At 34.4% G+C, this 27,649-nt stretch overlaps 1 protein-coding gene and 2 long non-coding RNA genes across 4 annotated transcripts; all 3 read right to left on the bottom strand.

The window, feature by feature from the left end:
• Positions 1-845: 845 nt before the first annotated feature.
• LOC146932443 (F-box/LRR-repeat protein At4g14103-like) lies at positions 846-6,742 on the bottom strand. The gene is made up of 5 exons (XM_085704141.1): positions 5,816-6,742; positions 5,567-5,685; positions 1,819-2,005; positions 1,540-1,704; positions 846-1,463 (listed from the first exon to the last, which is right to left on the bottom strand). The coding sequence occupies exons 1-5, from the start codon at positions 6,740-6,742 to the stop codon at positions 1,386-1,388; spliced, it is 1,476 nt and encodes a 491-aa protein (XP_085560267.1). The 3' UTR covers positions 846-1,385.
• LOC146932444 (uncharacterized) lies at positions 4,209-5,092 on the bottom strand. The gene is made up of 2 exons (XR_015007107.1): positions 4,543-5,092; positions 4,209-4,416 (listed from the first exon to the last, which is right to left on the bottom strand). It is a non-coding gene; the product is annotated as an uncharacterized LOC146932444 (long non-coding RNA).
• A 7,803-nt stretch (positions 6,743-14,545) lies between the features above and the next one.
• LOC146932442 (uncharacterized) lies at positions 14,546-15,371 on the bottom strand. Of its 2 annotated transcripts, none has more exons than XR_015008393.1 (3): positions 15,158-15,371; positions 14,985-15,072; positions 14,546-14,807 (listed from the first exon to the last, which is right to left on the bottom strand). It is a non-coding gene; the product is annotated as an uncharacterized LOC146932442 (long non-coding RNA). The 2 variants fall into 2 exon arrangements; XR_015008394.1 differs by having other exon boundaries at positions 14,546-14,777; positions 15,158-15,370.
• Between the last annotated feature and the right edge of the window lie 12,278 nt (positions 15,372-27,649).

Raw genomic sequence — 27,649 nt, 5'->3', positions numbered from 1 at the left:
TGAGTTCAAGGAAGCAATTACCAACTATGCTATCTATAATAGGACTTGTTTGAAACGATTCAAAAACTAAAAGGACTTGTTTGGGACTTTTGAAACTTAAAAGACCAATTTGGGAAAAACGAAAAACTTAAAGGATCTTTAGATGCATTTGACCTAAATATTAATATGCATCGATAAACTACAAAGTTACATCCAAAATCCAAATATTATCTCAGCTCAGACTATTAGAATCATCACTCTGTAACAGAATCTATTTTAGTTAGTTATGATTCTTTTTTTTGGTTAGTTCTCTGGATTTTGCAGAACAGCTGATATTCTTGCAGGAATACGGTGATGCAATATTCTTTTTTTTTCGTGTATTTTAATTGTTTGTTAGAGTAAAAATGTTTCATAGTATATGACCTTTAACCTCGTAATTTAAAATGAGCAAAGTAGGATGGAGAGGAGAATAAATCTTATATACCATTGTTTGGATAATTTCCGATGAAATTAAATAAAGTATTCCATTGTTAGAATCAGAATGGATTATCATTTTTTACACTTCTTAAACATTGTTCATGTATGTGAACACAAATGAATGATCCTATCTATGGAGCTTCCCTGTAAACACCAGAAATATCCTATGGAGCTTCCAAGGGGAAAATTCTCAGATTGCTCCAAGAATACTCCGAGGTAGAAAATACAGGGTTTAGGTATGGAATGAAGGAATCATTTTTTCTTCCCAAGTTCCTCCCTGGTAAAGTTATATTAAAGCCAAAAACAAACTTATAGTAATGCAAAAACCTAAAATTGTCAGAATCAGAAAACAAATTTATAGCAAAAATTAAAATTCGTCGATGAACAAGATCCAATAGAAACTAAAGGATTCATGAAAACTAACAGAAAACAAAAGACACATGTTCATATGTTCATACTATGACGAGCATGCGTTTAAGTGCCGAAGAACATGATTTGGACATCACAATATAGTATCTGAGACATACTCTGAGATGGTCGCTAAGAAAGTATATCACAACAACATATATCCGAGCCATACTCTGAGATGGTCGCTAAATAAGTATATCACAACAATATAGTATCCGAGACATACTCTGAGATGGTCGCTAAATAAGTATATCACAACAATATAGTATCCGAGACATACTCTGAGATGGTCGCTAAATAAGTATATCACAATATGGCTTCAAAATTGGAGACCATCAGCTAGATGAATCTCATGGACCTCAAATGAAGAGGTCGTGTGATAGACCAATTGCTTGGCAAATCAAACATGTAGTAAAGTCAGAAAAATTGATTTTTTTTTTCTTCAGTCACTTATCTAATATCTTAAAAGAAAGGCTCGCAAAGAAGACATTGTAACTTGTAGGAAATATGAGAACTCTTCACTACCCATTATCTAGAAGTGGGGAGTCGCTGTTATGTTGGTGCTTCCCCACCTTATCTTCATTGGATGATTTATCGTCCTATAGGCAGAAAAAGTAACAATGTTGATTATCACTGCAAAATCAATCTTATGAAAAGGCATGTGAGGAATGTTACCTTTTCGGTGTGACAGAGATGGAAATTGAGAGGTGCGGCAGAGGCAGGCGCAACAACAGAAGCAGGAGCAGCGGCAGAAGCAGGTGTGGTAGATGAGGAGGAGGAAGACGCGGCAAACTGCGAATAATAGTTGATAATCTTTGTGCCCTTTATAGACTCTTTAGCCTGTTTAGTAACAATCAATCACAAACTCTTCTTATAATTATTTCATTTAATATTATCTAACCTCAGATTCTCACAAAAATTATCACGGCTCACTTATGGTTTTCAAATAACTACCTCCTTAAGATTAAAACAATTTGAGTAAATTGTTAGGATGTTAACTTCCGCCAGCGGTGAGTTTTGTCGCAAGAAATCAACTATTCCATCTGGTATGGGAGGAGGTTCCAAACCTGCTTTAAATGCTTTTTGTAACTTGGCAGTTTCTTTACTCGACTTGGCAGCAACTTTCTTTAACATGGCATTCACTACGCGGGGTAATCCCAGTTAGGCATGGCAATGGGGCGGGGTGGGGACGGGTTTTACCTTCCCCGTCCCCATACCCGATTCTCATATACTTACCCGTTACTGTCACGACCCAAAAACAATCATCGTGACCGGCGCACGAACTAGATCATTCTAGCCCGGCAAGCCTATTAATCAAACTTGACAACTATAATAATAAATAAAAATTCCAATTTGAATTTCATTACAAATAAAATATTCACTGAAATTTCAACAGAGTTTCCTCTGTATTTTCAACATTTCCAAGATGTAAATCCTGTTTTAAAAAAAAAACCTGTTCCATCAGCCAGAATCTCCAAATAATATCTTTATTATCATACTACTTGTACAACTCAAAATAAAACATTCCTAGACATCCAAATAGCTACAGATACATCAATTGACACTAGAATATACATAAATAAAAGAGTCGGCCATCATTCACTTAATAATCATCATCATCTTAAGGTTACAATCAACCTTGGTTACAACTCAACTTATAGAATCCAAAAGTTAAGATACTTAATCACAATTACAATTCACATCAACACTAACTATATTCTCCAATCCTATTTCAACCTCAATGATATTGATTCAAAATTCGATTTGAAATCATAAAAAAAAACTTCAAAGAAAAAAATTAAACTAAAGGCATCAACACCATAATAATTCCAAAAGTTCTTACTTGATCGAGAACATCATCAGCAACACTAAGACAATCATTCAAGGAAATAAGATAAATCAACCGACTCATAGTATATCGTATCAAAGTTTAAGTCCTAATTTTGATTATTATCCCTTAGTCTCTAATCCTTCTCATTATTTAAATATCTTTAGTCACAAATCATATCCACACTATTTGATCACATCAAATCTCTAAACTTAAACCTTAATAAAAATTTCAAATGGCCTTATGCATATAGATTCCATCTTATCAAGAAATTAACATAAATTTAGCACGCTATTCCTCATTTCCAACTATTGGTAAAATGCCCATGAAATATTTCTTCGTAGCTAACTCATTCTAAACATAATTTTCATGATAATACATTTCTCTAAAGTACAAAACTACTGAAATTTGACACATTCTCGTATACTTTATCATCGCATTCCATGATGTGAATTTACTATCAATAAAGTATATAAATTATTTTCTCATTGATACCATTCAATATAAATTATCTCATCCATATAAAATATTTTCTCATTTGTACCACTCAATATAAACTATTTCACCATTTATCTCTTTTCATTATTTGTACATAAACCACATTATCTCTTCGTTGTGGTGAACGGAAATATACCACATTATCTCTTCGTTGTGGCGAACGGTATATACCACATTATCTCTTCGTTGTGGCGAACGGAATATACCACATTATCTCTTCGTTGTGGCGAACGGTATACTATGAACAATTTGGTTCATAGGCTGCATTATCTCTTCGTTGCAGCGAACGGAATATACCACATTATCTCTTCGTTGTGGCGAACGGTATACTATGAACAATTTGGTTCATAGGCTGCATTATCTCTTCGTTGCAGCAAACGGAGATTTCATAAAATATCTATGAGTTTGTTACTCATAGGCTGCATTATCTCTTCGTTGCAGCAAACGGAGATTTCATATTCGTTACTATGACCCGTACGTCATAGGCTACATTATCTCTTCGTTGTAGCAAACGGAAATTTTCTCATTATCTTATTCTTCTCTTCATGTTTATGTAGTCTTGAGTGTATCCAAAGATCATTCAAGTGCAACTCAAATCATATCACAATAGCCTAGACCAATTTAAACATGATATCATCTTCAATCAAACAAGAATTAAATATACAAACAATGATTTAATCATCCAACTCAGGCTATAGCAAAGCAACAACTTTCCCAATTAAGGAAATACATACACTGACAATCATTAGCAGAAATATTTTTTTCTAGTTGCGAGTCAACTTGACAAATATATTAAAATATCAAATGACATCGGATTTGAGTAAATAACCACTCTTTAGAAAGCTTAGTATGTCTAATTTACAAATATAATTTTTATTTTTCGCAACTTGTAGCCAATTAGTACAGTTCTTAAATTGAAGACACAGGGGTACAAAACAGGACAATGATTTTCATCTAACTTGTAACGCATTTTAAAGTATCAATACTCACTCAAATCCAATGAAATTTGTGCTCAACCTGAAGGAAAAAGTGTGTACTTTCTAACAAAATAATAATCATTGAAAAATGAGGTCTAAGGAACACATTATGGGCAAAACATTAGACAATGGGCATACGAATTTTAAGGGACAGCAAACACAATTCAAGCAACTCATCTAACAACATACACTAATTCCAGTGGAGCAAGATTTTGTTTCTTGAGCAATAACAACTTCTCATATATAAATCTAATATGAATACATCATAAAACCCATTTAATTTCATTTTCATAAGTAAATTCCAAAACCCCATAATCCCAAAATTAACTAATCAAAGATTTATGCATGAGAAATGAGGAAGAAGGGAAAACCCACCTCAAATTGATGATAAAACAATGCCACTCTTAATTGGTCTCCCATCAAATCCTTGATTAAAGTTCATCTTCTCTTTTCCCCATTTCTTTTCCACTTGAATCCTAATCCATTTGCTTCTCTTCTATTCAAATCCTCTTTCCTAAACTAAAATTGATTGGTTAATCTAATTATGGCTTTGCATGCTAATTTTGGAAAAGAAAATAAAAATAGGTGAAATGGGAGAAAGGATGAAGTGCACGGCAGAGAAAGAAGAAGAAGGGAGGTGGGTTTTTGTTTTTCTCCCGTGAGAGAAAAGAGAGTGGCAAATGAAGAAGAAAAAAAAAATATCTTGTGTCCTAAATGACCAAAATGCCCTTTCTACACTCTTCCTCAACTAAAATATACGATAAAATGCCGTAAAAGTTTTAAGCGGCAAATTTCATTCTCAATAGTCAGTTGGAATAATATGATTCGGTTCAAAAAAAAATCTTATGCACAATTACCATTTTGTCCTTCTCTTAAATTTTCCAATGAATAAAATAACTGATACTGAATTTTTTTCATACGGGGTATTACAGTTACCCTACCCATACCCAACGAGGATGAGAAATTGAATCTCATCCCCATCCCCGACGGGTTCGGGTATCCCCGCCCCATCCCCATCCCCACATTGAATTATTTTTTTTATTAAAAGATAGAAGTTTTTTGGCATCCCCAAGAGCAATGTTGTAATACATTATCTAACAATGGTCTCACTTTAACATTTGTTTGACGGAATGAGTTAGTTGATCTTTAAATATCAATGGTAGTTTTTATTAACACTACAATTATCAAACAAAATAACATGAAATATCAACATAAATTAATTTTTTACATTTGGGACGGGTTTGGGTATGGGTTCGGGGTGGGTACCTGTATACCCGTTACCCGTCCCATACCCGTGTTTTGAAATCGGGGAAAACCCATACCCATACCCAAACCCAGTCAAAACGGGGAAAGCCCGTCAAATTGGGTTTGGTTCGGGTGGGTAACCGCGGGTATGGGTTTTGTTGCCATGCCTAATCCCAGTTGAGTTTGAAGAGGTTCCAATTTTATTTCCATCGACTTCAAGTTACACAAAGAATGGAGCTCAACCTCTAATAAATCAGGAACTAAGGAGAGAATCTAAACAATGAAGAATGAGAGTGAAATAAGATCAGTTATGCAAGTCAGCCAATTTTAAACAGAATTTTGAAATAACATAAAGAATCTTAACAAGAAAGTAAAATTAATGCTTCAAAACATGCCTAGGTACCTGAAGAGTAATTGAAGAGACTATCAATGATTTTACATTGGCGAGGTCTAGCAGCCAGCTCAATAGAACCATAGGAGACTCCTCAAAATTTGAATGCATTTTTGCATCAATATTTACTTGTTTAACAGAAGAAAGACCGCTCCCACATATTTTCTGATTAGGAATACCGGTAATAGTAAAGGTGCAAAGACTAGGAGTAGACAACTCAATTTGGGAAAAATTAGATGAATTATGATGCATAGCTAAATCGACAAGTGTCTCACTTGATATCTTGAGGATTTGGGCATCCTCTATCTTACAACCGTAAATGACCAAACTATTCAACTTAGTAAAGGCGGAAAAGGGGTCAACGCAGCCGTTTTTATCACCCCAAAAGGCGAAATTTGTTAGATCCAAGCTGGTCAATGCTGGCAAATTCAAATATTTTGGAAATATTGTTCCAAAATTACCACCAATATTGCGTCTAGGATAAATATCAAGCTTAAGAGATGTAAGAGCCCGACATGAAGAAACGCAGCTCAGAATGAGAGAACTATCACCACAGACAGAGATTTCTAATTCCTTGATGTGTGTATTATTGGACCAAACATAGTCTAAAACCTCTATAAGGAGTTGGGGCTCAATATTACCATGACGGTCAATATCAAGAGCTTGCAGTGGAATTGAGGTATCACGAAGAGTCAAAATCTTAGACACAAACATGGCAAATTGCTTCGGACTGGAAAAACTTGAAGCATACAACATAAGAGTTGAAATACGTTTCCAGAGATGTTCCCATCTTTTGGACAAAACGCAAGTTTGAACGACCTGTTTTGTATCCAATGATGACAAAATGTGAAGGAGAACTCCGCCGGGTAAGTCACTTAGCATGTCTTTGTTTTCGTCGTTTTCTTCATTTTCTTTCTCACCTTGCCATCTTTTCTTCATATTTTCTTTCTCACGTTGCCTTCTTTTCTTCATATTTTCTGTGATGTAATATTACAGAAATGTAGCAATGAGCAATTATAAAGCGATATTTCAAGGGGAGACAATTTCGGAAAAACAAACATAAAAAGTATATTGAATTATGAAGCAGGATAATGATTTACGGAAAAAATAAATAAAAATTGAGTTGGAGAATATAAAATACCTCTGCTGATGTCGTTGTCGATGTCGCCGTCGAGGTGTGAGTCAAAGTATTTAACCTAGGTCATCGAGGTTGAAGAAGATTAAATAAGTTTTTGGTCGGAAATCACTTGAGATAGACTTAACATAATACAAAAAGCCCAATGGTGGACTAATTTAGATGGGCTAATTTGTTTTATTTTTAAGCCCAAGTGAATTAGATATTTAAGAAAAAAAAATTCCACCCTTCTTGCTTCTCAGGACAACTCCATTTTTTTTTCTTCCAAATTCACCCGTTAGGATTACAAAATCCGAAGTATTTTTATAAAAGTTCGTAATATATAATTTGAAACCTCTCAAAATTTGAAAGATTAAATATTTTGCCTTTGAATCACTCTGTAGTATTGTTTCACAACCTTGCCGCAAATAGAATTCGAATATAAATTGACACATTTCACATCATATAAACAGAATATGTAAAATATGTGTTCGTATTATATAATCTAAAATGTATCAGCCCATAGAACATACATATTTGTACAGAGAGTACAAATATTTGCAAATCTACGCCAATTTACAACACACGTCAAAATCCATTACCGAAACACATCAAAATCATGTCAAAATCCATTACCGAAACACATCAAAATAAATTCCAAACATAACACATGATTAAAAAAATATCTAAATCATACAAAATATTTGAAACAAAGTTTCCAAATAAAAATATCCATAAATACAAAGGCATAAACCCTACTCAATTCTAGGCATCACATACATGTGTGATATCCTGAAATACCATCTCAATTCTCACGTAACCATAATGTTGTTTCCCACCCGTGCAATGCATTAATTTCAAGGTCCTCAGCGGACATCACCTAATTAAGAAACCCAGTATAGGCCTTAGACACCTGCCTTGAGCTCAGGCTCCGAGACATGCTCAGACTCTAGCACCTGATACGCACTGGTTCCCTCATGTTTGGCCTTAGCCACCTACTCCTTCCTAGTCAAGGCAGTTGCGGTCCTCTTGTTGCCTCTAACATGATTGTGGTGTGCTTCCATATTTGAAAGAAATCGATATACATAGGCAAATCAATACTCCCTCCGTTTCAAAATGAGTGTCGCTTTAGCCAAAAAAAATTGTTTCAAAATGAATGTCACTTTCAGTTTCCAATGCAATAATAACTTTTTCTTTTCAATTGTACCCTCCAATTAATACTTTGCACACTACTTCCAAAATATTACTTTTAAAACTAACCAATAGTTAATAAGGATAATTTGGTAAAATAACCATTCTTTTTTCTTTTAATCATTGTATTTCTTAATATTAGGGCTGGAAATGAGTCGAGTCGAGTCGAACTCGCCTCAGCTCGACTCGACTCGATAAGATTTGGTTCGGCTCGAAACTCGACTCGAGTTCGTTACAAACTTTTTTTTTAGCTCGAACTCGACTCGATTCAAGTTCACGAATAGTTTGGTTCGGCTCGTTAGATTCAGTTCATTTGCTCGAATCAAATAATTAAAAGTAATTTTTTTGCAAAAAATTCAAAATTTATAGATCTTTCACATTTTATTAAGTGCACAATACTTAAGCACAAATAAGTGGCTAGGTGCAGATGTTGAATCCGTTGATCAAAGGTTTAATATCAACGATGCAAATAGACTCAGAAGCTAAGCATTGAGGTTGTTCAACTTTCATTAAATCAAATATAAGCAGTCCAAGACTACTATGTGCATGCGTCTATTCTTTTTGTTCAAACCAAATTTTCCAGAATCATATCTTACCTTTTTCTCATGTCACCAAAAAAAAGAATCATATCTTACTAATTAGAGAACATAGAGATAATTTAGAATAGGAAGTTACAAACCAGCTAACAAATATTCAAGAGCCTTTTCACTTTCTATTTACCAATTCCTAACCAAATAAATTAATACCCATATAAACATAAAAGTTGCAACAAAACACAAATTGTTACAAACACAATTAGGTTGCATACGCAGATGAATAGCAGATAACAAATGAGGAGCAAACAATGTTAAGCTAAAACACTGATGATGAAATTCTGAACAGTGTATATATAGAGACAGAAACAAAAGAGGGTATTCTATCTATGTTTCGAGAAGAGGAGAGGAAAGTTTTCTTTTTCATTGGAAAGAGTAGTGAAGCCGTGAATGTAACTTTGGGAAAGAGAGAGTAATGTTTAAAGAATTAAAGCCTAATTAATTTTATGGTGTAGTAATTAATAAATGTTTAAACTATTAATATTTTTTAAAAGGTAGTTGAGAAGTCGTGTTTTTTATAGGGTCATGTTAACTTGTGCCCTTAGGGCACAAGTTAAGGAGCTTAAAATGGAAATTAAAAATAAATTTTACATTGAAAGTATAACTTTTGCAACTTTTAAGACATTGAATTCACAAGTTTCAAGAAAAACCTTCTACATTTGCATTCTTAACTTATGCCCCAAGGACACAAGTTAACATTTCCCTTTTTTATAACTACGTACGGAGTATAAATTTTTTAAAAATAATTATATATATATATAATCGAGCCATCTCGTGAACCAAACGAATTGAACTATTTATAGTTCAAGTTCAGCTCATTTAATTAACGAACTTAATTTTCAGCTCAAGTTCAACTCATTTGGTTCATGAAACAAGTTCAACGGATCAATTGTCGAGTCGAATTTCGAACTATATTCGAGTTGGTTCGGTTCATTGTCAGCCCTACTTAATATGTGTGTAAACACCTAAAACGACACTCATTTTGAAACGGAGGGAGTATATTGAAGAAAATTCTGAGATAAATCAAAATTCAGCACACATAACCCACTTTCAGATTATATAATCTGAATTCTTTAATAGTACAATTCATATTATATAATTTGAAACCAATCGGTACCTAAAAGAAAAAAACAACAAATTAAACCCCAAATGTTTGAGGAAATGTGAACTAACATTTTATTTAGTAGTGGGAAAAGTCTCAAATGCGATGTATTCAAGCATCTTGACTTCAAGAATGAAACAATGTAGCAAGATTTAGGGATTTTGGGAGTTTTTTTTAGGGAAAATGTGAAAATGAAGAAATGAGGGAATGAATGTGAGGTTTAGTTATATATTGGTATGTTTCGGATTGTATAATCCATGAGCATGTTTTTTGACTTTGGATTATATAATCTGAACAGAGACAAAATGGAAAATGAGAAGTGCCCGAGAGGTGGTTTAGGCGGGGAAAAGAAAATATCTATATATTTTAGGTGATGAGTTGCGTTTTCTAAAAGGATCTAGATATTTCCAACATGATGAGTCTTGGTATAGTTTTATAGAGAATATGTCAATTTTTAGCTTAAAATAAGTAGGTAATTGATGAACGAAATGATCATCAAAGAAATAAATGAAGATGCTAATTTTATAATAGTTTAGATGTAGTTTTTAGTTTTTTAGGGGTGTGGTTATGGTGCATAAAGAGATCCTTATGCACCGTGCATAATTGCTTTCTACACCCAACATAATTGCTTTCTACACCTCAAGTGAAAGCTTAATTCTAATAAGTAGAGGTGTCAATAGAGCCCCAAATTTCAAATCCCACTTAAAAAAGCTCCCACCAAGCCCACTAAATTAAAGCCCCATATTATAATTTTTTTCTTAACAATTTATTTATGCAAAATAGTTTATTCGAAATAGTTTATTTATGCAAAACAACTTATTAGAATGATTTTTTAAAAACCGCTTATTCAAAACAACTTATTTATGCAAAACAGCTTATTCCGATCTCATTTTAAAAAGCAACTTATTCAAATCAGCTTATTTATGCAAAACAGCTTATTCAAAACAACTTATTAGGATCACTTTTTTTAAAACCGCTTATTCAAAACAACTTATTTATGCAAAACAACTTATTTGTGCAAAACAGCTTGTTTATACAAAACAGCTTATTCCGATTTCATTTTAAAAAACAACTTATTTATGCAAAACAACATATTTATGCAAAACAACTTATTCAAAACAGCTTATTTATGCAAAACAACTTATTCGAAACAACTTATTTATACAAAACAGCTTATTTGTGCAAAACAGCTTCTTTATACAAAACAACTTATTCCGATTTCATTTTAAAAAACAACTTATTCAAAACAACATATTTATGCAAAACAACATATTTATGCAAAACAACTTATTCAAAACAGCTTATTTATGCAAAACAGCTTAATCGAAACAACTTATTTACACAAAATAGCTTATTTGTGCAAAACAGCTTATTCAAAACAACTTATTTATACAAAACAACTTATTTGTGCGAAACAGCTTATTCAAAACAGCTTATTTATACAAAACAACTTATTCCGATTTCATTTTAAAAAACAACTTATTCAAAACAACATATTTATGCAAAACAACATATTTATGCAAAACAACTTATTCAAAACAGCTTATTTATGCAAAACAGCTTATTCGAAACAACTTATTTATACAAAATAGCTTATTTGTGCAAAACAGCTTATTCAAAACAACTTATTTATACAAAACAGCTTATTTATACAAAACAGCTTATTCCGATTTCATTTTAAAAAACAACTTATTCAAAACAACTTATATATGTAAAACAACATATTTATGCAAAACAACTTATTCAAAACAGCTTATTTATGCAAAACAGCTTATTCGAAACAACTTATTTATACAAAATAGCTTATTTGTGCAAAACAGCTTATTCAAAACAACTTAATTATACAAAACAACTTATTTGTGCAAAACAGCTTATTCAAAACAGCTTATTTATACAAAACAACTTATTCCGATTTCATTTTAAAAAGTAACTTATTCAAAACAACTTATTTATGCAAAACAACATATTTATGCAAAAACAACTTATTCAAAACAGCTTATTTATTCAAAACAGCTTATTCGAAGCAACTTATTTATACAAAATAGCTTATTTGTGCAAAACAGCTTAATCAAAACAACTTATTTATACAAAACAGCTTATTTGTGCAAAACAGCTTATTTATACAAAACAGCTTATTCCGATTTCATTTTAAAAAACAACTTATTCAAAACAACTTATATATGCAAAACAACATATTTACGCAAAACAACTTATTCAAAACAGCTTATTTATGCAAAACAGCTTATTCGAAACAACTTATTTATACAGAATAGCTTATTTGTGCAAAACAGCTTATTCAAAACAACTTATTCAAAACAACTTATTTATGCAAAACAACATATTTATGCAAAAACAACTTATTCAAAACAGCTTATTTATGCAAAACAGCTTATTCGAAACAACTTATTTATACAAAATAGCTTATTTGTGCAAAACAACTTAATCAAAACAACTTATTTATACAAAACAGCTTATTTGTGCAAAACAGCTTATTTATACAAAACAGCTTATTCCGATTTCATTTTAAAAAACAACTTATTCAAAACAACTTATATATGCAAAACAACATATTTACGCAAAACAACTTATTCAAAACAGCTTATTTATGCAAAACAACTTATTCGAAACAACTTATTTATACAAAATAGCTTATTTGTGCAAAACAGCTTATTCAAAACAACTTATTTATACAAAACAGCTTATTTGTGCAAAACAGCTTATTTATACAAAACAGCTTATTTCGATTTCATTTTAAAAAAGGCTTAATTGCATGTTTGGTCCCTTATGTTTATTTTAGTTTTCAAGTTGGTCCCTTATGTTTTGAAAGTTTCAAGTTGGTCCCATACGTTTATTTTAGTTTTCAAGTTGGTCCCTTACGTTTTGAAAGTTTCAAGTTAGTCCCTTATGTTTATTTTAGTTTTCAAGTTGGTCCCTTATGTTTATTTTAGTTTTCAAGTTGGTCCCTTATGTTTATTTTAGTTTTCAAGTTGGTCCCTTATGTTTTGGACCGGCTTGAAAACTAAAATAAACATAAGGAACCAACTTGAAAACTAAAATAAACATAAGGGACCAACTTGAAACTTTCAAAACGTAAGGGACCAACTTGAAAACTTTTAAAACGTAAGGGACCAACTTGAAACTTTCAAAACGTATGAGACCAACTTGAAAACTAAAATAAACATAAGGGACCAAACATGCAATTAAGCCTTTAAAAAACAACTTATTCAAAACAACTTATATATGCAAAACAACATATTTATGCAAAACAACTTATTCAAAACAGCTTATTTATGCAAAACAGCTTATTCGAAACAACTTATTTATACAAAATAGCTTATTTGTGCAAAACAGCTTATTCAAAACAACTTATTTATACAAAACAGCTTATTTGTGCAAAACAGCTTATTCAAAACAGCTTATTCAAAACAGCTTATTTGCACAAAACAACTTATTCGAAACAACTTATTTATATAAACTAGCTTATTTGTGCAAAACAGCTTATTCAAAACAACTTATTTATACAAAACAGCTTGTTTGTGCAAAACTGCTATTTTGCACAAAATAAGCTGTTTTGAATAAGCTTTTTATGAGTTAGAGAGAGAAATGAGTATGGATTATGAGTTTCTTTACTGGAACGTTGTTTAACATGTTATACACTGAAATTATTACTGAAACCATAATTATGGTTTAATGGTTTTGATAATCATGTATGTGAAACCAAGATAAATGTGTAATGATTTTTAATGAAATTATTATTGTTAGATGGTTTTGAATAATGATTAAGATGTTATACACTGAAATTATTACTGAAACCATAATTATGGTTTAATGGTTTTGATAGTCTTCTATGAGAAACCAAAATAATTGTCTAATGGTTTTGCTATGGCTATGGTTTCTGTGAGTTGGTTTCAAAACCATTTTGCTGTGGAAATGGTTTCCGTGAGTTGTACTCCAAAACCATTTTGCAGTGAAAATGGTTTCCGTGAGTTAGACTCCAAAACCATTTTGCAGTGAAAATGGTTTCCGTGAGTAATGATAACACCAGATCCGAACCGGATTGATCATAAACAACACAATTCATCACAACATTCTCAATAATTCATCAAATCCGAAGTCCAGCTTATACCAACAGATTTCACATCGAATCATTTCCCAATTCCAGTGAAAATGGTTTTGTAATAAAAAAATTGTGATAAACATTTAAATCATTATTAAGTAACCACTTAATAGTACACACTTATAACCTAATGTGAATTAATCAATAAGTAACCACTTTTTTTGTAAAGCCTCGTCATCTCTCTTTTATTTCTTACATTGTAAAACGAATTTCTGACTTTGTCTAAATATAATCGCGCTTTAATGGTTTTAATAGACTTGTATGTGAAAGAAAAATAATTGTCAAATGCTAAATAAAATAAAAGAATAGTGAAAATTATTATTGACAAATGATTTTAAATAAAAACTATTACTGAAACCATAAGTGTGGTTTAATGGTTTTGATAGTGTTCTACACGAAACCAAACTAATTGTTTAATGGTTTTGCTATGGGTATGGTTTCTGTGAGTTGTACTCCAAAACCATTTTGCTGTGTAAATGGTTTATGTGAGTTGTACTCCAAAACCATTAGATGTACTTAATGGTTTTCTTTGATCCAACATGGTGCATATCACAATCAAAAATAAAAAACATATGGAATTTTCTAACCATAACAACATTTTCAAAACCATCAGATTCAAGCACCAACTTTGAATTCTTAGCAACAGAATCACAATTCTCAGAAAAATTCCCAATTTGATTTCGACAATTTCTCAAACCAAGTCCATCATCAATTTTCCCAAATTCAAATCAATCCCTAATCCCTCCAACTCATTACTCCCAATTCTCCTCCTCTTCAACGCCGTCCTTTCACAATCAACGTCGTCCTTTTTCTTCCAAAAATCAAGAATGCAAAGGAACTTGAAAATCTCCAGCAAACTTCATCACCAAACCAATCAAACCCATCATCTATATGTAACCAAAATTGAAAATCATAGCAAGATTCGAATTCAAACACAAAATCATCGGTAGTAACAGTTGACAAATTCTTGAAAGGATGGGACCTGAGAATTGGACAAAAACAAGTGAATGAAATAAAAGTGAAGAAAATATGAATTTCAATCAAAATAGAACACAGTAACATACCTTTGATTTTCTCAATGCGTCTCTTGATTTCTTGTGAACAAGCTTCACAATACATGTGAACTTTCAGAATCACTATCATAACCTTAGGCTGCACCATATAATAAAATAAAAATGATAAAAATGATCCATCACAGATTCAGATAAATTTAAAAAGAAAAAAAAAATTAATTAACCTCTTCAGCTTTCTTTTCTTCCTCTGGCTTAGGTTTCTCTTTCTCTTCAATTTTTTTCTCTTGTTCTGAAGGTGGTTTTGGGATCGGAGAAAGAAGCTCAACTTGTCTATGACTCTTCCTCTGAACTCTTTCAAGAACCTTCGATGGATCCGCTTTTTCTCCTTTAACAACAACCTTGTGAGATTTGCAATCAGTAACCACATCTTCATAATTATAAATCTACACGATTTCACACATAGCGTTCCGCAATTCAAAATTGAAATCTCTACAAATTCACAATCACGCAAACTTTGTTGGAACAAAATGTGTTTAACAATAAACCTTAAAGAGTTTTGATGATAACAAGGTATTAAAAATTGTAAATTGGATTAGCTAATATTTGTTCAAGTGTACAGGACCATAATTATAAAGTTACATCATCATTGGTTCTGAATGAGCAAATAAAGAGCTATGGAAACAACAAAAATTTGAAGCTTGGACGCTCCTGAAGGCAACTTGCTCCTGAAGAAATAGCGCTCCTAAAGTCAAGCTGCTCCTGAAGAAATAGCGCTCCTGAAGTAAGCTGCTCCTGAAGAATAGTGCTCCTGAAGACAAGAGGTCCAGAAGCCACATCATCAGAAGCTGCGTCATCAGAAGCTGCAGAAGTCATATCATCAGAAGCTGCATCATCAGAAGCTGCCTCATCAGAAGCCATTTCACCAGAAGCTGAATATCAACTGGATTTGCAAAGAATCAAGAATTGAAGAATTATCAATGCAAAAGCTGTCTATTGGATTCGAAAACACAAACAAAGGATTAGTGGAGTTTGCAACGGTCATTTCAAAGGTGTTTGAAGGCATGTGTTTGCAATTTGGACAAAAGCGTTGACATTGTACTTTGTACGAATTGTACAACCACGTTCTCCACTACTCTGTTTTGTGTCTGCACTTCAAGACAAGAAAACAGCTCCAGAATACGGTCTCGCCTGCATAGATGTTCCTTTGGATAAGGAATGGATTTCAAATTTGTTCTTCATAGGACAACAACCAAATCAGGCAAAAGATCATTGGTGAAAGATCAAGCTTCAACAACGACTCTTTGGTGTGCTGGCAATTTCACAACGTCTCTTTCACACCTCTATATAAAGGAGTGAAGACCTAGAGAATTGGTAATGCAAGAACGCTGAACGAAAGACTCACAAAGATTTTCACAAGTACCAAACCTCTGCTGAAATTGTTCTGCATTCACTTAGAATTTCTGTGTCTCAAAGTCATATCTTAGAAATTCTTAAGTCCATTGAGTCTGTATCTGATTTGTATTGTGAGCACCTCTGATTGTATATCAAGTGTTCAACCTTAAACAATTTTCTGTGTAATTTTGTTTAGTTAGGAAGTCTCTTGCAGTTGTGCTTGAGCAGGAAGTCTCTTGATTGTGTTCTTGAGCAAAGGAAGTCTCTTGCTTGTGTGCTTGAGCATTGGAAGTCTCTTGCTTGTGTGCTTGAGCATTTGTAATCAGATATTACTCATAGTGAAATCTCCTTGGAAGTGCAAGGGGGACTGGACTACTTCCGGATTGTGGAAGGAACCAGTATAATTGCTTTGTGTCGTTCTTCTTCTCTCTCTCTGTTTTATTCCGCTGCATTTAGATTCTGATTATCACTTCAGAAGCTGTCTCACTTAGCTTCTGATCAGTGTGTTCAGTTTTTAGGAGAAACGAAGAATTTTTCTAAAACACAATTCAACCCCCCTTCTTGTGTTTTTCTCACCTTCAATTGGTATCTAGAGCCTTGGTCTGTTGTGTATCACTTAACCGTGCAACAGTCAAAGATCTGAGAAAAACATGACTACTCCTCCTCCTGATGGTGATACTAGCTATAAAAATGTCTCACATGATTATAGTGATAGTAAGAAAACCAGTGTTGGAAAAGTTCCAAAGTTCAATGGAGATGCTGAAGAGTTCTCTTGGTGGAAGACCAATTTTTACAGTTACATCATGAGCCTAGATGAAGAATTGTGGGATATTCTGGAAGACGGCGTTGGTGGTTTAGTCCTTGATGAAGAAGGAGCTGCTGTGGATAGAAAGAAACATACTCCAGAACTGAGGAAACTTTACAAGAAGCATCATATTATTAGAGGAGCTCTTGTCACTGCCATACCCAAAGCAGAATACATGAAGATGAGTGACAAATCCACTGCTAAAGCTATGTTTGCTTCTCTCTGTTCAAATTATGAAGGGAGCAAGAAGGTCAAAGAAGCAAAGGCTCTCCTGCTTGTACATCAGTATGAGTTATTCAAAATGAAGGATGATGAAACTATTGAGGAGATGTACTCAAGGTTTCAAACCTTAGTTTCTGGTCTACAGATTCTAAAGAAGAGCTATGTTGCTTCTGATCATGTAAGCAAGATACTCAGAAGCTTACCTGCCAGATGGAGACCAAAAGTGACTGCCATTGAGGAAGCTAAAGATTTAAACACTTTAAGTGTCGAAGATCTTGTTAGTTCTCTCAAAGTTCATGAGTTAAGTCTTAATGAACATGAGTCTACTAAGAAGAGTAAATCAATAGCTCTTCCATCCAAAGGCAAGTCATCAAAAGCTCTCAAAGTGGTTGAATCTGAAGAGGAAGAACAGTCAAGTTCAGACTCTGAACCAGATGCTGCTGAAATGGCCATGCTCTCAAACAGACTTCAATATCTGGCCAAGAAGAACAGAAAGTTTCTCTCCAGAAGGGGTAACTCCAGAAGCTCAAGGAAAGAAGATCAGAAGGGATGCTTCAACTGTAAGAAGCCAGGTCACTTCATTGCTGAATGCCCTGATCTTCAAAGAGAAAAGTCAAAGGACAAGTCAAAGAGGTCTACATTCAAACCAAGCAAATTCAAGAAGCAGATTAAGCAGAGTTTAATGGCAACCTGGGATGATTTGGGTAGTGAATCTGGATCTGATAAAGAGGAAGCTGATGAAGATGCAAAGGTAGCTGTTGGGTTGGTAGCAACAGCAACTTCAGAAGCTGGATCAGATTCAGACTCAGAAGATGAAAATGAGGTATGTCTAAGAGCAGTGCCAAAGCAAAGATCATGGTACCTAGACAGCGGTTGCTCAAGACACATGACAGGAGACAAGTCCATGTTCCTCAGCCTAACAATGAAAGAGGGAGGAAATGTGAAATTTGGAGGCAACCAGTCAGGCAGGATCATAGGTACAGGAACTATTGGTAATTCCTCTACCTCAATTAATAATGTATGGTTGGTAGATGGTCTTGAACATAACCTTTTGAGCATTAGTCAATTTTGTGATAATGGTTATGATGTGCTTTTTGAAAAACCCAACTGTACAGTAATCAACAAGGAAGACAAATCCATTGTGTTCAAGGGAAAGAGAGTTGACAATGTCTATAAAATCAATTTTTCTGAACTGGCTGATCAGAAGGTGATTTGCCTACTATCAGTGAATGATAAGAAATGGATGTGGCACAGAAGGTTGGGACATGCTAACTGGAGGTTAATCTCTAAGCTTAGTAAGTTACAACTTGTGAAAGGGCTACCAGACATTGACTATCATTCAGATGCACTTTGTGGTGCATGTCAGAGAGGGAAAATTGTGAAATCATCTTTTAAAACCAAAGACATTGTCTCAACCTCAAGACCTTTAGAATTACTCCATATTGATTTATTTGGACCAGTGAGTACTGCATCCTTATATGGAAGTAGATATGGATTAGTCATTGTTGATGATTACAGCAGATGGACTTGGGTGAAATTCATAAAGAGTAAAGATGTTGCGTGTGATGTATTCAGTAGCTTCTGCACTAAAATTCAATCTGAAAAAGAATCAAAAATTTTGAAAGTCAGAAGTGATCATGGTGGAGAATTTGAAAATGAGCCATTTGAAGCTTTTTGTGAAAAACATGGAATTTTCCATGAATTCTCTTCTCCTAGAACACCACAACAAAATGGAGTTGTAGAGAGAAAGAATAGAACTTTACAAGAAATGGCCAGAACCATGATTCATGAAAACAATTTACCAAAACATTTTTGGGCAGAAGCAGTGAATACAGCATGCTATGTTCAAAACAGGATCTATATTAGACCTATTTTGGAGAAAACAGCATATGAACTCTTTAAAGGAAGAAAACCCAATATCTCTTACTTTCATCAATTTGGATGTACTTGTTACATTCTGAACAACAAGCTCTACCTAAAGAAATTTGATGCCAAGGCCCAAAGAGGAATCTTTTTAGGTTACTCTGAAAGGTCAAAGGCATACAGAGTGTATAATTCAGAAACACTCTGTGTTGAAGAATCTATGCACGTTAAATTTGATGACAAGGAGCTTGAAGATAAAACTTCAAAGCAAGGTGAAAGTTTTGCAGAGATACAGGTTCCTGAAGCTACTCCAGAACCTGATCAGATAGCTGAGTCTGAAGATAGTCCAGAAGCTGAACCCACATCAGAAGCGCAAAATGAAACTGCTTCTGATGAAGCACAAGATGGCTCACATCAAGAAGATCCTCCCAGAAACACATTCAAACACAAGTCTTCACATCCTGAGGAGCTAATCATTGGAAACAAAGATAGTCCAAGAAGAACAAGATCACATTTCAGACAAGAAGAGTCAATGATTGGACTAATCTCAATGATTGAACCTACAACAGTTGATGAAGCACTTTCAGATGATGGATGGATCCTAGCTATGCAAGAAGAGTTGAATCAATTTCAAAGAAATGATGTGTGGGATCTGGTACCCAAACCTCAGCACAAGAACATTATTGGAACAAAATGGGTATTCAGAAACAAGCTGAATGAGCAAGGTGAAGTAACAAGAAACAAAGCAAGGCTTGTTGCACAAGGGTATAGTCAACAAGAAGGCATTGATTACACTGAAACGTTTGCTCCAGTTGCAAGATTGGAAGCAATCAGGTTACTTCTTTCCTATGCAGTTAATCATGGCATAATATTATATCAGATGGATGTCAAGAGTGCATTTCTCAATGGTGTCATAGAAGAAGAAGTGTATGTTAAGCAACCTCCTGGATTTGAGGATATTAAATATCCTGACCATGTTTTTAAACTGAAGAAATCACTATATGGCTTGAAACAAGCTCCCAGAGCTTGGTATGATAGACTAAGTAATTTCTTAATCAAAAATGATTTTAAGAGAGGACAGGTTGACACTACACTCTTCAGAAGGACCCTTGGGAAAGATATTCTTGTTGTGCAAATATATGTTGATGATATAATATTTGGTTCTACTAGTGCATCTCTTTGCAAGGAATTTTCTGAGTTAATGCAGGATGAATTTGAAATGAGCATGATGGGAGAGCTGAAGTTCTTCCTTGGCATTCAAATCAATCAATGCAAAGATGGAGTCTATGTTCATCAATCAAAGTACACAAAGGAGCTTCTGAAGAAGTTCAAACTTGAAGATTGTAAAGTGATGAACACTCCAATGCATCCTACGTGCAACCTGAGCAAAGAAGATGAAGGAGCTAAAGTAGATCAGAAGCTGTATAGAGGTATGATTGGTTCTTTGTTATACCTCACTGCATCTAGGCCAGATATTTTATTCAGTGTATGCTTGTGTGCAAAATTCCAATCAGATCCTAGAGAATCTCATATGACTGCTGTCAAGAGAATCTTCAGGTATTTGAAGGGAACAACTAATCTTGGACTCCTTTATAGGAAATCCTTAGATTATAAGCTAATTGGATTCTGTGATGCTGATTATGCTGGTGATAGGATTGAAAGAAAATCAACCAGTGGCAATTGTCAATTTCTGGGTGATAATCTTATATCCTGGGCTAGCAAAAGACAAACAACTATTGCTATGTCTACAGCAGAAGCAGAATACATTTCAGCTGCAAGTTGTTTTACACAACTACTTTGGATGAAACATCAGTTGGAAGATTATCAGATAACTGCTAACAGTATTCCCATTTATTGTGATAATACTGCTGCTATTTGTTTGTCTAAAAATCCAATTTTGCATTCAAGAGCTAAGCACATTGAAATCAAACACCATTTTATCAGAGATTATGTTCAAAAAGGAATTTTAGATATACAATTCATTGATACTGAAAATCAATGGGCTGATATATTTACTAAGCCTTTAACTGTTGAAAGATTTGATTTTATAAAGAAAAATTTGAACATGCACTTCGTGTCTGATTAAATGTTTGCTTGCTCCTGAATAGGATTTTAGGTTCTGAAGTTAGTTCAGAAGCGGTAGTCCATCAGAAGCTCTTTATTGAGGTTCTGAGGAAAACTCGCTTCTGATGATGACATCAGCATCTGAAGTCCAGAAGCTGGATTTGTTGCTTCTGAATAGTTGAATAAGTGGAAACGTTGGGAGTTACTTTTTAAAGTAACTTCTGGCCCACTAACTTGGTAGTTACTCTGTGAACTTCTTACGTGGCCTGTATGTGTTGGTGTATAACTAAAAAGGGCAATGATGATTTAATAGCTATGAAAGTACTTTTCACGCGCCCCCAATTTTGTCATTAATGTTATGTTTGTTTGTCTCTTTTGAATTGCAATCGTTTTACTTTTAACACTTTGTCAATTCACACACTACTCACTCACAACAAACACATTTGCTCTCAAACCGTTTGCGAAGTAAGCGCATTCTCTCAACCTTAGAACCCTAAAATCTTCATCTTCTTCAAATCTTCGTCAATCATCAAATGGCATCATCAAGCTCGCAACGAAAAGATTCAGTATCTACTTCAAGAATGGTCCCTGAATATGACTACAGAGGAAGAAGCATGAAATTGGAAGAATGGGATTTGCAAGTTCAGATAGAGAATCCAGTGGACTTTGATTCTCTGAATTTTCATAGGTGTTCTATCAGAAGCTACTATGAAGAGCAAGGACTCATGGATTATTTCAGAATGTTGAATGGACCAACATATGAAGCTCTGGTTAGACACTTCTGGGTAAGAGCAAAATTTTACAACAAAGCGGCATCCTTATCTGAGGAAAGTCAAATGGTGCTAATGTATCCTGAATTAGAAGGGAAAACAAGAGAAGAAATGGGTCTTGCGCCATTTGTTGAAGATGAAATCAGGTCCAGCATCTGTGGTATTCCAATAAGAATTGCACAATGGCACATAGAGTATGTTCTCAAGGCTGCAGCCTCTGGATACTACTCTGGAATTGATCTTTCAGATGCTGCTGAAAAACGCATTTGGAAAAAGCAAGCCAACTTGGTGATTTACAATTCTGAGAAGGAGAAGAAATATGCTGAATTGAGCATGGAAACCAAGATGCTTCTGAAGATTCAGAATGAGACCCTGTTTCCAAGTGGTGACTGTGTGAAGCCAAATCTAGCTCAGAAGGTCCTTCTCCAGCACTTCATCAAGAAGGAAAAGGTGAATGTGCCCAAATACATGTTCAAGTACTTGGTAGAGTGTTTGAAACAGAGTCAGCTACTGGATAAACCCTTGGTTCCTTATGGAAGACTCCTCTCAGAGATATTCTATCAAGGAGGTATCTTGGACAGTCTCAGTCAATCTCAAGGCTTCACAGATCAGCTACTTGACACAAAAACTGGAAAATTCATTAATGCTCATACTCTCTTGAATATGAAGCTAATCAGTGAAGTCACCAAACTTCAAACTGATTTAAGTGAATCTTTTGTTAAGTCTGATCTTATGAAGGACTTTCCACCCATCTGCAAGAAGGATCCCATTGAAGTGCAGATGTACTATATCAAGGAACATTTTGAGGCAACCAATGAGAGAATCAGATTGGAAGATATTCCAGAGGAAATGTATGGTGGTGCTCTGCCACGAGCCAGAGGCAGAAAGTCAAAAAGGAAGATGACTGCAGAGCAATATCTAGAGGTTGAACAACCTACTAAAAAGGCAAAAGTTGCTGCTGACAAGCTCAAAATTGGAAGTTCATCAGTACCTTCTATTGAAGAAGCCATTGAAGACATGGACTCCAGGATGATCATGGGTGTTGACATTTCTCTTGATCAACCTGCTATACCAAAGAGGAAGAGAAAGCCAGCCTTAAGGAGAACCAAGGATTTTCCTCATATCACCTTAAGAGCTCAAGCTGCTTCTGATTTGAAGTTAAAAGAGTTACAAGAGAAGAAAGCAGCCGCTGAAAAAGTTCTGGAAATTGCTGCTGAGCTACGAGAGTCTGTAGTTTCAGAAGCCAAGCAACTGTTGCAGGTGTCCAGTGAATCTGCTAAAGAGGATTCTGATCCTGAACCAGAAAAGGTAATTAATATATCTTCAGATTCCGCATCAGCATCATTATCAGATTCTGATGATTCTGATGATGATATACCCTTAGCTCAACTGTTTCGAAAACCAGTAAAAAGCCAATCAACATCATCCAAAACCAACGATAAGCCCTCTCAGTCAACTACTTATGAACCAGTTGGTCACATAATTATTGAGAAGTTGGCTGAACTGGCTGAGCAGAGAGAAAGAGTCATTGACACTATTTTTCGCCTTCACCCTCAACCTCTTAACATTCAACCTCTCAACATGATTCCTCCTGAAAATGTTGAGTCCACCTCAGAAAAAGCCTCTGAAACAACTCCAGAAGCAGCTGCTTCTGAAAATGTTGTTTCAGAAAACCCTCATCAACAAACACCTGAACCACAAAAACCCACAACACCCCCACAATCACCAATAGCCATCACTGACCCCCAACTCAACACTCAAACAACAACTTCACCACAACAACCACCATCTGAAACTGAATTTCAACCTTTACCTGAACACTCTCCTGAACCAACTCCCATGGATGTTGACATCTCTCTAGTCAATGTTCAAGCCTCAACCTCCACCACACACATTGATTCTGACCAGCCCTCATCTTCTAACACACAAACACACCTTACCATTCCAGTTCCTAACCCTATTCAAGATTTAGAAATCAGTGATTCTGATCTTGAAATCCTTGAACATCCACCCACAAACATCCTGGAATCTGGATATATCGATTCTGAGTTTCTGACAATCTTGAGTCAGATGCACAATCTGGTGGATCAAAGAAGGACGATTGATCTCACAGGTGCATATGAAGACTCCTGGGCATCACTTCAGAACAGGGCAGCTGAGCTTATTGAAGAGATCAAGGCTAAATGCATCAGAGTCAAGCAAGCTTCAGTCAGAAGGCTAATGGAAAATCTGAATCAGAGTCTTAGAGTAAGAAGTTCTACACTGCTCCTGGCAAACCAGCCTTTCTTCTTTGAAACGGATTACTTGACCAGAGAAGCAAGGCTGTGTAAGCTTCTGAAGAAACAGATGGCACAGCAGCAGCAAGAAGCTAAAGAAAGGGAACAAGCTCTTCTTCAGAGGCAACAACAACTTGAAGAATTGTTGAAGAAGAAGATTGAAGAAATGGAAGAGATGAAGAAACAACAACAAACCAACCCTTAGTTGCACACCCTTGTGTTTTTCTTTGTTTGTTGTTTGTTTTATTTTCTTAGTCCTTGCTTCTGAAATCATCTTGTCTTATTTCTTTTGCTTCTGAATGCTTACTGATTCTGACTGTTTAGCTGCTTCTGACAATTGAATATACATGATTTTTTGCTCTGATTTATTTAGTTCATTGCTTAGTATACTCTCTCACGTTTGAGTTTTTCTCATATCTTTTTGTCTTTTGTGCTTAGATTTATTTTAATTTTTTTGATAATGACAAAAGGGGGAGTATATGTGACAAGTATTTAAAGGCTCTGAGCCCCATTAATGGCATTTGAAATTTTTGAAAAACTTCTATCTTTTTACCTTATTGGTATAAGCTATGAATGAACGAAGGAGTATCAAAATTCAAGTAAAGTTAATTGAACCATTCTTCTTATCTATAAGTTAATTCTTTCAATGATTCAATTTTGCTTTTAAGCTCTGATAATAATTATTGCGCGCAAAATGAATTTAATTAACCTGGATAGAACTTAGGGGGAGCTTACAAACCTCACCTTAAAGACTATCAGACTCAGGGGGAGTTTGAGCTTACAAACCTCAGATTCTGAGCTTACAAACCTCAGAACCCCAAAGTCAACTTGTTAATTAGATTAACAACAATTGATCAATTTTAAATACTTTTGTTTGTCATCATCAAAAAGGGGGAGATTGTTGGAACAAAATGTGTTTAACAATAAACCTTAAAGAGTTTTGATGATAACAAGGTATTAAAAATTGTAAATTGGATTAGCTAATATTTGTTCAAGTGTACATGACCATAATTATAAAGTTACATCATCATTGGTTCTGAATGAGCAAATAAAGAGCTATGGAAACAACAAAAATTTGAAGCTTGGACGCTCCTGAAGGCAACTTGCTCCTGAAGAAATAGCGCTCCTAAAGTCAAGCTGCTCCTGAAGAAATAGCGCTCCTGAAGTAAGCTGCTCCTGAAGAATAGTGCTCCTGAAGACAAGAGGTCCAGAAGCCACATCATCAGAAGCTGCGTCATCAGAAGCTGCAGAAGTCATATCATCAGAAGCTGCATCATCAGAAGCTGCCTCATCAGAAGCCATTTCACCAGAAGCTGAATATCAACTGGATTTGCAAAGAATCAAGAATTGAAGAATTATCAATGCAAAAGCTGTCTATTGGATTCGAAAACACAAACAAAGGATTAGTGGAGTTTGCAACGGTCATTTCAAAGGTGTTTGAAGGCATGTGTTTGCAATTTGGACAAAAGCGTTGACATTGTACTTTGTACGAATTGTACAACCACGTTCTCCACTACTCTGTTTTGTGTCTGCACTTCAAGACAAGAAAACAGCTCCAGAATACGGTCTCGCCTGCATAGATGTTCCTTTGGATAAGGAATGGATTTCAAATTTGTTCTTCATAGGACAACAACCAAATCAGGCAAAAGATCATTGGTGAAAGATCAAGCTTCAACAACGACTCTTTGGTGTGCTGGCAATTTCACAACGTCTCTTTCACACCTCTATATAAAGGAGTGAAGACCTAGAGAATTGGTAATGCAAGAACGCTGAACGAAAGACTCACAAAGATTTTCACAAGTACCAAACCTCTGCTGAAATTGTTCTGCATTCACTTAGAATTTCTGTGTCTCAAAGTCATATCTTAGAAATTCTTAAGTCCATTGAGTCTGTATCTGATTTGTATTGTGAGCACCTCTGATTGTATATCAAGTGTTCAACCTTAAACAATTTTCTGTGTAATTTTGTTTAGTTAGGAAGTCTCTTGCAGTTGTGCTTGAGCAGGAAGTCTCTTGATTGTGTTCTTGAGCAAAGGAAGTCTCTTGCTTGTGTGCTTGAGCATTGGAAGTCTCTTGCTTGTGTGCTTGAGCATTTGTAATCAGATATTACTCATAGTGAAATCTCCTTGGAAGTGCAAGGGGGACTGGACTACTTCCGGATTGTGGAAGGAACCAGTATAATTGCTTTGTGTCGTTCTTCTTCTCTCTCTCTGTTTTATTCCGCTGCATTTAGATTCTGATTATCACTTCAGAAGCTGTCTCACTTAGCTTCTGATCAGTGTGTTCAGTTTTTAGGAGAAACGAAGAATTTTTCTAAAACACAATTCAACCCCCCTTCTTGTGTTTTTCTCACCTTCAAACTTGTCACGAATTACAATACACACATACCTCAGAAGAATAGGGATGATCTACAATTCCGTTTGGGATCGGCGACCTAGGAATCGAATAAGCTGTTTGTGCAAAATAGCTTATTTTGTGCAAAATAGCTTATTTTGTGCAAAATAGTTGTTTTGCACAAATAAGCTGTTTTGTATAAATAAGTTGTTTTGAACAAATAAGTTGTTTTGTATAAATAAGTTGTTTCGAATAAGCAGTTTTGTATAAATAAGCAGTTTTGAATAAGCAGTTTTGCACAAATACGTTGTTTTGTATAAATAAGTTGTTTCGAATAAGCTGTTTTTGCATAAATAAACTATTTTGAATAAGTTGTTTTGCATAAATATGTTGTTTTGCATAAATAAGTTGTTTTGAATAAGTTGTTTTTAAAATGAAATTGGAATAAGCTGTTTTGTATAAATAAGCTGTTTTGAATAAGCTGTTTTGCACAAATAAGTTGTTTTGTATAAATAAGTTGTTTTGAATAAGCTGTTTTGCACAAATAAGCTCTTTTGTATAAATAAGTTGTTTCGAATAAGCTGTTTTGCATAAATAAGCTGTTTTGAATAAGTTGTTTTGCATAAATATGTTGTTTTGCATAAATAAGTTGTTTTGAATAAGTTGTTTTTTAAAATGAAATCGGAATAAGTTGTTTTGTATAAATAAGCTGTTTTGAATAAGCTGCTTTGCACAAATAAGCTGTTTTGTATAAATAAGTTGTTTTGAATAAGTTGTTTTGCACAAATAAGCTATTTTGAATAAATAAGTTGTTTCGAATAAGCGGTTTTGCATAAATAAGCTGTTTTGAATAAGTTGTTTTGCATAAATATGTTGTTTTGCATAAATAAGTTGTTTTGAATAAGTTGTTTTTTAAAATGAAATCGGAATAAACTGTTTTGTATAAATAAGCTGTTTTGAATAAGCTGTTTTGAACAAATAAGCTGTTTTG

Source organism: Medicago sativa, chromosome 4 (assembly GCF_051527215.1).
Source record: "Medicago sativa cultivar Bolivia chromosome 4, Bolivia_mono, whole genome shotgun sequence".
Lineage (NCBI taxonomy): Eukaryota > Viridiplantae > Streptophyta > Magnoliopsida > Fabales > Fabaceae > Medicago > Medicago sativa.
The sequence above is the reverse complement of the archived record's forward strand: the minus strand, read 5'-3'. Positions and strand labels throughout refer to the sequence as shown.